General features: G+C 44.8%; 1 protein-coding gene across 1 annotated transcript in view; it reads left to right on the top strand.

Annotated features, from left to right (window-relative positions):
- Positions 1 to 10,290: 10,290 nt before the first annotated feature.
- The window catches only part of PEBP4 (phosphatidylethanolamine binding protein 4), a 286,828-nt gene continuing 284,715 nt past the window's right edge, over positions 10,291 to 12,403 (top strand). Inside the window, exon 1 of the mRNA XM_004382128.1 lies at positions 10,291 to 10,421. Within this exon, the coding sequence (XP_004382185.1) occupies positions 10,291 to 10,421 (131 nt within the window). The remainder of the gene's footprint in view (positions 10,422 to 12,403) is intronic.

The raw sequence follows: 12,403 nt of genomic DNA, 5'->3' as shown, positions 1-12,403 counted from the left end.
TAAAGTTGATTCTGACTCAGAGAGACCCTACAGGACAAAGCTGAACTGCCCATACGGTTTCCAAGGAGCGGCTGGTCTTACCCTCAGCGATTCTAATTTAATTCATCTGGAGTGATGCCAGGCATTGGTATTTTTTAGAAGCTCCTCAGGGGGTCTAATGTGCAGCCAGGGTTGAGAACCACTGGTTTAGTGCACGGATTTTTCACGGACTCCTTGAATTTCGTGGGAGGAACTTTCTAGGGGGAAAGCAAGGCTGTGGTTTCAGGTGCGGTTATTTAAATCACAGCAGGAGACACAGGTGCTGAAAACCAGGGACTTGCCATGGGCTTGGTCATTGTTGCAACATTGCCTGCCACAACCTGAGTCTGGGCTGGCCTGGCAGATGCTGGGCTTGAATGAGGTGTTTTTCTCCATTCCTCTGAGGGCTCCAGGCCACAGTCAGGAGGAAGAGGCTCTTATTCCACCTGGAGTAAAGTTCTTGTCTTAGGCTAGGTTCTCTAGAGAAGCAAAACCAGTAAAGCATACAAACATATACAGAGAGAGATTTATATCAAGGAAATGGCTTACGTGATTGTGGAGGCTAGAACAACCCAAGTGCGTGAGTCAGGATAGAAGCACACAGCCACAGGGGCTGACGAACCCAAGACTGGCAGGTCAGATAGCAGGGCTCTTGCTCATGGCTGTGAAGATAGATGAATCCCAAGATCAGCAGGCAAGACCACAAGGCTTCTCCTGATTCATGTAACTGCAGGGGCTGGCAAACCCAAGATCAGCAGGTCAAACAGCAGGGCTCTTGTTCACAGGCTGTGAAGATCAAGGAATTCCAATACTGGCGGGAAAGATGGCAGGTAAGTGGCTAGCTCAAGTCCCAACAACCAGATGTCAGATGAATGGGAACCAGCTGCAGGATCCAGAGTGAGCAAATCCCTTGAATCTTGCTAGAAAGTCCACTTAGATATTCTATGCAGGCCAGACCCCCAATGAAACTCCCTTTTAACTGATTGGCTACTCACAACAGATTCCATCATGGAGGTGACCATATTATATCAAATCTCATCATGGAAGTGATCACATCATCATATGACTGCCAAACTGCATCATAACTGCCAAAATACTGAGAATCGTATCATGGCCTAGCCAAGTTGACGCATAACCTTAACGATCACAGTTCTCAATCCCATCTCTGTACTGTCTGTGTCTATGTTCCTTTGCTCCACGTAGTCAAATGCTGCTCATCTGTTTCCAGGACTTGACCTCCACCGGTTTCTCTTTCTAATCCCTGCATCTTTTTCTTTGTGCATCTCTAGTGTCTCTTCTGCCAGCTTTGCTGCATGTCTTGAACCATAGGGAAAATGCTAAGAGAATTGTGTCTGTGTTTTCCACTCTTTTCCTTAGAATCCTTAGAAGGAGGAATGCCAGAAAACCCATCCATTCTTCCTTTCCTATTCTCTCCCATCCTACCTATTAGCTCCTCCCTGGAACTTTCCTGGAACTTGCTCCAACTGCCTCCCCAACGGCCAACTGCTGTGCAGGGCTCTCACCTCCTGCTTCTTCAGGAATCTTCCCCAATACCCTCATACTTTCAACACTGGCAAACCCTGATTACCTTAAGGGGCCCAAACTGCAGAGCATCCTGGAGGGAACTTTCTCCCCACCTTCTCCAGCCCAAAAACCTGCCAAGATTTTTCACCCCCTCCCTACCACCGCCCAACAGCTCCCACAATGCTCTGGGTAAGTGACAGGGGCTCTTCTCTCCAGGCAAGGACTTTCAATAAGGAGTGAAGAGAGAGGGGATAAGTCTCAAATAGAAACTGTAGCCTAGGGAGCTAAAGGGAAGTAGTGTTAAGGGGGACTTTTCTGATTTCTTTGTTCTAATGTATTTGAGGCCATTATTCGAGGTGTTACTCAAGATGTTTTCAGGACGTTTCTAGGCGCTTGTCTCTAAGCATCAAACATTTCTCTAACTCTCCTCAGAAAGGGTGTTTTGGCACATTTCTCACTGTTAATGTTCTGTATTGGGATTAGCAATACTGATTTCAAATTCAGGCAGGTCTCACTTCTGACAGACTTAGTTTCTTTCCATGAAATAGGAAGAAGAATTCCTATTTCCTCCCAGCCTTCGAAATGTTGGGAGAACCAGAAATTAGATCTGTAAAATGAGGAAGAGCCTAGGCAAATACACAGCTCAGATTCTAAGTTCAACATTCACCTCCACAAAAACAGACAAAATGTCCAACCTTCCAGGGATGACATGACAGCAAATAAATACGAGAAGCGCCACCATTTCATTGTGCCTCTGGGGTCTTTCATTCTGTGAGTGAAGTGATTAATTAATATGTACAATATATGACTGGAGGAATGGGCTTATTAGGTTAACATTTGATTGCTGAGACCAATAAGCTGGGACTACCTGAATAGAAAATTTGTGTCTCTGGGGTGAAGTGGTCTAGGCCTCCCCCTCTGGCCAGCAGTTTAGCAGAGTCCATGGATAAGAGAAGAGGTGGGGCAGGGGCCAGGGCTAAGCTCATCTCATAGTCACTCTCCCAGTGCAGAATTTGGGAACTTAATTGCTCAGGAAATCTGGCTGTGGAGCTCTCTTTGCCCCCCACCCCCCCAATTCCTGTATCTTCTGCTTGATAAGTTAAAGATCTACCATTCAAGTTGCAATAAAAGGAAGGCAAGCATTTCTTAAAACAATAACAACAAAAGAAATTACGTTATTAGTACTCTTTCATTTTAAGACACTTTCCAAATTGGTCATCTGGATAAAGTGCAACAAACAGTGGTTGATCACTAAAAGATGGCCCAAGTGCATTTTGGGAGACTTTGGAGTTCTTTCCTGTACTTTAAATATGAAAGACAACAAAAGGTCAGCATATTCTGTTTACAGCATATTGTTTCTAAATATATGTGTTCATTTATTTATTTATTGAGCACCTACTATGTCAAAGCACTGTGGGGAATGCAGAGACAATTGGGGCCCCCACAAGACGAAACCTGTGCTCAGAAAGCTAGAACTGAAGAAGGGAATCAATAAATGCTATTGAGGAAGGAACAAACATAGCTCTAGGAGTGAAAGTGAGACCTTGATTGTATCTAGGAGAAGTGGAAGTGTGATCTTTAGGAAGTCATCTTCTGACCCTCCCTTATTTCTTTCCTTCCTTAAATGTTAATTGAGCACCTGCTGTTTCCAAGGTACCTTACTAGGTGCCAGAAACATAGCAATTAACAGGACACATATGGCCCTTCCCCTCATAAAGTTCTCAGTCTAGTGGCAGATAAGAACAATAGGCAAATAAAAATGGCCTGATATGCACTATCTCCATGGAAGTATTGCAGATACTGTATGTGCATATGAAAGGATATCCAAGAAGCTTCCCTGAAGGAAGTGATATTTAAATAATACCTGAAAACCAATCCAAACCAGTTGCCTTCCAGTTGATTCTGACTCGTGATGACCCCATAAGTATCACAGTGAAACAGAGCTCCATAGTTTACAGAGCACATTAGATTCCCATTCGATAGTTTTCACCTAAAGTGTTTCATGGCCTCAGCTTCATTCCCCACAATGTGTCAGCACTCTCCCCATTTCCACCCTGGGTTCTCCTTTTCCTTTTGTCCTGATTTTCTACCCCTTCCTGCCTTCTCATCTTTGCTTTTGAGCAGATATTGCCCTTTTGGTCTCTTATAATTGATTGTTCTAAAGAGCACATTGCTTGGGGTGCTATTGTTTATTTTATGGGCTTGTCTATTGTTTGCCTGGAACGTGGTCTCCAGGAATGGCTTTAGTTCCATGTCAGATGGGTGTCTTAGGGTCATAGTCTCAGGGGTTCCTCCATTCTCTGTCAAACCAGTAAGTCTAGTCTTTTTTGTGAATTTGATCTTTTATGCTACAGTTTTCTCCTGATCTGTCTGGGACACTCTGTTGTAATCCCAGTCAGAGCGGTCAGTAGTGGTAGCCAGGCACCATCATAGTTCTTCCGGTCTTGGGGTCATGTAGGCTGTGGCTCATGTGGTCCATTAGTCCTTTGGACTAACTGCTCCCTTGAGACTTTGGCTTTTTTCACCCTCCTTTGCTCTGGACCGGAAGAGACCAATAGTTGTATCTTAGATGGCCGTTCACAAGCCTTTAAGATCCCAGATGCTACTCACAAAATAGGATGTAGAATATTGTCTTTAAGAGCTATGTTGTGCCAATTGACATACATGTCCCCTGAGTTCTATAGAGTTTTCAATGGCTGATTTTTCTAAAGTAGATCACCAGGACTTTCTTTTGAGGCACCTCTGGGTGGACTCAACCCTCCAAACTTTTGGTTAGCAGGCAAGCACATTAACCATTTACATCACCCAAAACTAAAAAACCAAACCGATTGCTGTCAAGTCGATTCCAAATCACAGCGACCCTGTAGGACAGGGTAGAATGCCTCGTAGCATTTCCAAGGAGCAGCTGGTAGATTTGAACTGCTAACCTTTTGGTTAGCAAGCAGCTGAACACTTAAGCACTATGCCACAAGGGCACCACCCAGGGACTCCTAAATAATACCTGAAGGATGATGGGCAGGAGAGAAGGGCACTCTCTGCAGAGAGAGCATCTATGCAAAGGCCTAGAGGTGGGAGAGAGCAGAGCCTACTGGAAGAATGGAGAGTAGTTTGTATAGGCTGATCAAATTGCCTATTCAGTGAGGAATCTGGATTAAGCCAGTGCTCCCAAAGAGGGCTCTGTAGAACACTAAACCAAAACCAAACCAAACCTATCTCCATCGAGTCGATTCCAACTCATAGCAATCCTATAGGACAGAGTAGAACTGCCCTACAGGGTTTCAAAGGAGCAGCTGGTGGATTTGAACTGCCAACTTTTTGATTAGCAGCCTAAGCTCTTAACCACTGTGTAGAAAACTACTTCCTGGGATTTTAGCAGATGTATTGCAGAAAAAGTGTTCCATGGGTGAATAAAACAGGGAAATGCTGGACTGAACAGAGGTCAGACACTTTTCTATTCTGTGGACCTTCTCTATTAGTTCTCAGAGGAGAATCTAGCCTGCAGCATTTTTCTGCTGACCACAGAAAGCAATGGAGATGCTGGTCTGGGGTGTAAGCTCCAAAAGACAAATCTGCCTTCTTTACTCTCTCGTCCAGGACTAGAATAATTCTGGGCTGAGTCAGTCTTCTGTGAATATTTATTGAATGAGTGATCCTTAAGGGCCCTTCCAGATCCACTGCTCTGGATTCCATCTTTGAGGTATAACGAGTAAGAAATGCTTGCAAAATTCATGAAGTACCATAAATCTTGCTTTAAACCAAAGCAAACCTTACTTCTTCTCTAATATCCATCCAGTAAGGTACACAGGAAATTCAGCCTCAGCACCTCCTGGAATCTCTCCCCTGCCCGTCCACCAGCTCCTCAGGCTCTGCCAAGGGCACAGTATACCGACAGGGGAGAAGGCGTGGGGAGCAGCAAGGGTACACAGGGGAGCAGGCACTTGGGCTGCTCCAAAATTGGAGTTGTGCTCAAAGGCTGCAAAGTAAGGGTAAGGGGTAGCGGAACTTGAAGATGTTCACAAGTGAATGGTAGGAGCAAATGTTCGCAGGACCTGGGTACCAGAGAGAAGAGAGTCAAAATAGGTAAGGAGAAAAGAGAGTGGTCAAAGGGCCAGAGTTCAGAATAAGATGAAAGACTAGGTGCAGTGGGAGTAACAAAATGAGAGAGTAGGAAGAAGAGGTTGTGGTCAGAACAGCTGTTTGAATTTAAGATTTTAGGGATGGAGAAATTTGCAGTGATGACAGAGTCCAAGAAGTGGCTACGGAAAGGGAAGCTGGGAGGAGGGGAGAAAAGTATTGGGAATGGGCATCCCCATGGACATGGAAGTCACCCAGATTAATGGCAAGACTTGCATCAGGAAGAATGCTTGTGCACCAGGGAGCAACATCTTCAGTGAGGGAGGAGTAAAAGGAAGGCCAATGACCCTGATGAGGACTGATTCCAGGTAGAGTGAGCCTTGAGGGGTGGGAGTTTTGGCAAGTGGGATGAGTAGTCATGGTCTGGAGCAGCAGCAATGGGGAGTTGGGCACCCTCCAGCCCTATCCTCCAACACAGGGATATATGGGGTCTGGGAGACTGAGAAGTCACTACTTAAAAGGACACAGGGAAATTCCAGTTGGGGCAAAAGGTGAAGGGAGCTATTTGGTTAAAAAGTTAAGAATGAAGTTGTTTTTTGTTTTTTTTAAATGAGAGAAAGAATAGTCTTTTCAACAAATAGTGCTAGGACAACTGGACCGCCACATGCAAAAGAATGTAGTTGGACCCCTACGTCACACCACCCACAAAAACTAACTCAAAATGGATCAAAGACCTAAACGTAAGACTTAAAACTATAAAAATCTTAGAAGAAAACATAGGTGTAAATCTTCATTATCTTGGATTAGTTAATGATTTCTTAGATAAGACACTTAAAGAACAAGCAGCTAAAGAAAAAACAGATAAATTGGACTTCATCAAAATTAAAAACTTTTGTGCTTCTAAGGACACTATCAAGACAGTAAAAAGACAACTTTCAGTATCCAGAATGTACGAAGAACTCTCACAACTCAACACTAAAAAGACAAATAATCTATTTTTTTAAGTGAGTAAAGGATTTGAATGGGCGTTTCTCCAAGGAAGATATACAGATGGCCAAAAAGCACATAAGAAAATGCTCAGCATCATTAGTCTTTGTTGCTGTGTGCCTGTGCCATTGAGTCAATTCCAACCCATAACGACCCTATAGGATAAAATAGGACTTCATCCCATAGGGTTTCCTAGGCTGAAATCTTTGTAGAAGCAGATCACCAGGTCTTATCTCCTGCAGAGCCTTTGGGTAGGTTCCAATTGTCAGTCTTTCAGTTAGCACCCAAGGACTTAACGATTAAGCCACCAGGGCAAAATGCAAATCAGAACAACAATGAGATACCACTTCATACCCACTAGCATGGCTATAATCAAAAAGACAGACAATAACAAGTGCTGGCGAGGATATGGAGAAATTGGAACCCTCATACATGTACGTTGCTGGTGAGAATGTAAAATGGCACAGTCACTTTGGAAGACAGTCCAGCAGTCCTTCAAAAGACTGAACATGAATAGATAAACAAAATATGTCATACACATATAATGGGATATTATCGGCCATAAAAAAGAATGAAATACTGCCACAACATGGATGAACTTTGAAACCATCATGCTAAATGACAGAAGCCAGGCACAAAAGACCACACATTGTATGATTTTTTAAATATGAATTGTCCACAGTAGGCCAATCCAAAGAGACCGAAAGTAGATTAGTGGTTGCCAGGGTCTGCAAGGGAGGGAAAAATGGGGAGTCATTGCCAATGGGTATAGGGCTTTTTTTTGTGATGATGAAAATCTTCTGAAATTAGATTGTGGTGATGGTTACACAACCTTGTGAATATACTAAAAGCCACTGAGTTTGTACATGTTAAAAGGACAAAATCTGATAGTACATGAGCTTAAAATTAAGTTAATTAAAATTTAATCTCAATTAAATTTTTCTATTAGGAATGAAGAAAAAAGAAGGGGGACTTGTTCACTATAGTTTAGAGATCACAGACGGCATGAGTGAGAAGCCTTGAAGGGGGAAGAATGGGGATCTGTGTCAGGTAGAGAAGATGAGGGGATACCTGGACAGTGATGTAGGCTGTCAAGGGGCCTGGAAAGATGAGAGGGGTGTCAAGAGCTCCAAGAGCACTGGTCCAGCGGACTCTGGTGACTGGAAGGACCAAGGCATCTCAGGAAGCCAACAGGCTTGGTGTGTGGTTGATGGTGGTTGGAGATAGTCCCAGCCCAGTGACTGAAGGAAAAGAAAGGGTCTCCAAGAGAGGGCACCGAGAGATCTAGAGACGGGAGTTTCTGAGAATGAGACAACTGAGCAAAGCAGAGTGCTGATGGGGAGAGGGAGTTATCCCTCCCTGGGTTTGAATGTGGCTCCCAGATTTAGGTTTCCGAGCATGCAGCAAAGTCCTAAGAATCCCAAGAGAAAGATCAGGTTTGAAAATACTGAGAACCACTGCTTTCTGTCAGATCTTTCTGTACATAAACAAACCAGAGAAGGTTAGATAAATAAGCACAAGAGATCCAGGGCTAGGAGCCAGCCTGAGTGGTTATTTTCCTACTGATGTTTATAGAGAGTTATGAGCTGTTAAGTGGAAATATGGACTATCAGAAACAGAAATGGCAAGTTTGTCATGCATTCAAACAAGAATTCATTAAGCATCTATACACACAGGCATGGAGCTTGGAATGCTGGAGACAGAGTCAGCACCTGCCTCCAAGAAGTTGTTGGCTAGTGGGAGAGATCATCATTAAGCAAATAATTACAAAATAATTTATTACAAACATACGAGAACAATAAGGAAAAGAATAAGATGTTCTGATTGTATATAATAGGAATCTAATGGGGCCTGAGGGTCAGGGCAAGTTTCTCTGAAGAAATGGCATTTGAGCTACACACCAAAGAGGGTGGGACGAGAGAGTGGGGCAGGAGGCCCTGGGGCAGGAGGGAGCTTGGCTTCCTGGGCAGAGGACTAGTTGGAGTTAACATGTGAGAGACAGAGTGTGGCAAAACATGATAAACAGGCAGGAAGAGACAGATCGTGCAGGGCATTGTGGGCCATGCTGAAGACTCTGGGCTTTATCCTAAGAGTGAAAGGAATAGAGAGAAAGTAAGCAGGGGGACAACAGAGCAGCAAGAGGGGGCAATAGAGTGGAGCAGTTAAGAGCATAGACTCTGGCCCCAACCACCTAAGTTCAAATTCCAGATCTGCCACTTACTACCTGTGTGACCAAGGTCGAGCTATCTAACCTCTCTATGCCTCAATCTCATCCTCTGTGAAGTGGGATAATACTAGTACCTACTTCAGTAATTTGTTATGAGAATTCAGTGATGAGAGTTCCTGGCACAACCTAAGTAAGGAGGAAGCTGCTCGGGAAGGAGGAGGACTTTTGGCTGTAAGTTGGGATCCTGGAATGAGGAATTCAACCAGAAAAAAAGGCTATGCTGGACACAAGTTTCTCTAAAGATCTAGCTGCATATACTTTACACTGTAGTTACATCATCTTCCTTAGCAAGGCACAGGGTGACAGGGTCATTTTACTTGTTTTTGAAAGGGGAATATGCCTCATCCTAGGAAGGCATTAACTTTCCCCAGTCACCGCTGGGCAGGGCTGAATTCCCAGCTGGTGGTACACCATCCCCCTACAACCTCTAGCCCCCATCTCTGAGGGAACAAAAAGCACATCATTTAGAAAGGCATTTGGAGAACTGCTTTTGATCTTCCCCCCTCTGCTCTAGATCTAATCAGAGCCCCACACACTTCTTCCTGCAGTAGAGTTCCTGGAGGGGACAAAGGCTCAGCTGTCTGGGCCTGGCCGAAGAGGCTCAGTGTGGGCTCAGCTCAGGTCCCCACTTGCTCCGGGCTGTGCAGCGCTGGTGCAGGCCTCCCCCTTCCTGAGCAGCTTTGCTTGGCCTTCTTCTCCAGAGACTATTATTTTGGGAGAGTGCTGAGTTCAGCACTGCTGCAAGGTGCAGTTGGAGGCACCCTTCTGTCCTCAGCTGGCCCTTCAAGAGCTGGCCTCGAGGCTGGGCCTGCCCAACCCCATGAACAGCAGCCCCTCCTACATGGGGGCACAGTGTCCAGCCACAGCCACCCATCAGACAGCAGTGTGGGCTTCCCAGAGGCTGAGAGAGGTGGAGAAGGAACTGAGGGCTGGAGAGGGAGCGCCTCTCTGAGGGGCATAGCCTAGTAAACCCCTACTCCTAAGAGAATAACTGAAGCAGGGCTCTCATGAGCACCCCCAGCACCTACCCTCAGGCCCTATGCCTGGGGTCAACAGCTTCCCAGAGTTTGCCTTAAAGCCAAAGGAGCAGGCTGGCCTTCAACTAAATGACCACCCCTGGGGCAAATGCTGGGGGCAGGGCAAGGAGCTACACTAAGAGGCTTATGTAAGTATTTCTGCTCTACACTGGCAGCCAGGACAAGAGTGACAGCAAAGCCCTTCCCTGACAGGGGAGGTGCCTCAGCCAGGACTGCAAATTGAGTCCAGCTTGGAGTGGGCCCAGGTCCTCCTAGGGTATTTGTGTCCGGTTGGCAGATTAGCTGCTGCAGCCCCAAGCAACTGCCTGCCTTTCTCCCTCTACTTAGCAGAGGTCTCTTCCCCACCAGGTGAGCCCCTGGGAGAAGGGAGCTCCCTGCAGAGGGGATCATTGGCTCTAAAGGCTCCTTCTGTTTCAGGTGCCCATGAGTTCAACAATGAGGCTGGCCACAGCAGTCCTGTTACTGGGTCTAATCATGGTGGTCACTGGAGGGGAGGAAGAAAATGATCCGTGTGTCTATGAGGCCATCTCCAACGATGACGCCCTCTTGTGCAAGTAAGGAAGGGTAGTCTGGGACAGGAGGCAAGATGGGTGGGTAAAAACTGGAATTGAGATCTCAGACAGGGGGTCATTTCCTTCTAGACCAGCTTTGGTGGGACAAGTAGAAAATATGTCAGGTCGGGAGACCACCTTGACCGAGCATTACATTGAGCAACAAATTTTGTAATAGACTTCTACCTTCCAGATGACAGTTCTTCCAGACCCAGGAGGACTGTGAATGGCCAGCTCTCCCTCAGGCCATGCAAATCTGAGTGGCCCTGTGGATCTGGCTCACCCTCCCTGCTGGGACTGAGGGCCACAGTTCAGAGGGAGACCAGCCCAGAATTCTCTCTCCCCCACAACAAAGTGACATTTTAAACGTGGAATTTGAAAGACAGTGTGTGCTCGGACCCTCCCCAGTTGAGGGATTGCTGTTTGTTTTCTGGTAATAGGCCCCAGAAGTGTTTGGAGAGATGGGCCTTCTAGGGAGTGTGGCTATTGGATGGAGTTCAGTTGAGAGACAGGCATCAGAGGGCAAACCTTTTCCTTTTCAAGAGTATAATTTTCTCCCAGTCTTTGTCAAAAACCCTGGAGTTTATCTCTTTCCTCACCAACTCTGTTGGTTAGAAAAGCAAGTCTTAATTTTCTGGGTCATCTTGTGGGTCATCCCCAGTGTTTCCTGATCCTCTTTGCTGCTAACTCCTTTCTGCCAGTTTGGTGGCTAAGAAGGTTGACCCCTACTGAGACCATCTTTGAGAAATTGGACAGAGGGAGGAAGAACTGTCACCTTCGTTCTTCCTCTGTATCATTTGAATTCTCCCAAACATTACCTTTAGAGCAATAAATAAATATTTTCCCTTTAAAATTTATGCAGTTGAATCCTTAAAAAAAAGTAACACATATTTCACTCAAATCGTACATTTTGTGAATGAGCAAAATGACTTGGACGCTTGTCTGAAATTTTAAAAGCAAAGAAATTTATTAAGGATCAAGACAATTGCAGTTGGGGAGCTGCATGGTCCACCAAAATGAAACCAAACAGTCTGGGCAGAAGCACCACATAAGCATTTTTAAAGGGTTGAAAGAGGAACTAAACCATACGTTAAACACTTACAGGAAAACTAATGAATATTGTAATAATCACACTCTGGTTGGATATATGTTAAACAGTTACAGTAAAAGTTATACATATTGATAGGCATTACAAGAAAAACTATGAATATGCTAAAACATGTTAAGTAGCTTGAGCAAAGAAACCACAATGAATTTGCTTTTTATTTCTGATTGGCTGATACTTTATAAGAGACCACAAATTTTGGTAAGGGCTTCCTTGGAACAAGTTGTAAAACATATTTTCTGGGAACAGTAAAGTAGAACTAAGTTCTGGACAATTGTCAAGAGGCCAAGATGGATTCTGGCCTGTACTTTAGACAGAAGCCTTTGTCATGCCAAGCAAGCATTAAACAAATAACAAGTAATAAAATGGATTCTGGTTTTATATCAAAGCTTAAGATGGGTTAAGGTCCTAGCTGTATAAGTTGCAGCTTTCCACAAACCAAGTGCCTAAAGTTTTAATCTCTTACTCATTCCGTCCTTTTGATCATAGATTTTGTTGTTAAAAATCCTTTGATCACACTTAGGTTGGTGTACTTTCTTCTGCACAGGCTTAGGTTATGATTCCGTCATGCTATTCTCTAGTGGCTGTTTGGATTAGCAAGCATTTAAGACCCCAGACACTGTATCTCTAATAGCTGGGCACCACTGGTAACTTTGTTGCCAGGCAGCTCTGGTAAACATTGGTTTCACTATGCTTTGCCGTAGCACCCAGTCTTCAATGATCGTCCTATGAAGGTGAGTATACAGTTGGGCCACATTAGAGGAATTGCTTAGTTTGTGGTTTAAGCTACAAACCTTAAAGCAGGAGCTCAAGTCCATCCATAGAATATGTCTTATCTATACACATAATTCGCTTCATGGGCAACATACTGGCATTCTTA

This window comes from Trichechus manatus, unplaced genomic scaffold (assembly GCF_000243295.1).
Source record: "Trichechus manatus latirostris isolate Lorelei unplaced genomic scaffold, TriManLat1.0 scaffold00090, whole genome shotgun sequence".
Taxonomy (NCBI): Eukaryota; Metazoa; Chordata; class Mammalia; order Sirenia; family Trichechidae; genus Trichechus; species Trichechus manatus.
The sequence above is the reverse complement of the archived record's forward strand: the minus strand, read 5'-3'. Positions and strand labels throughout refer to the sequence as shown.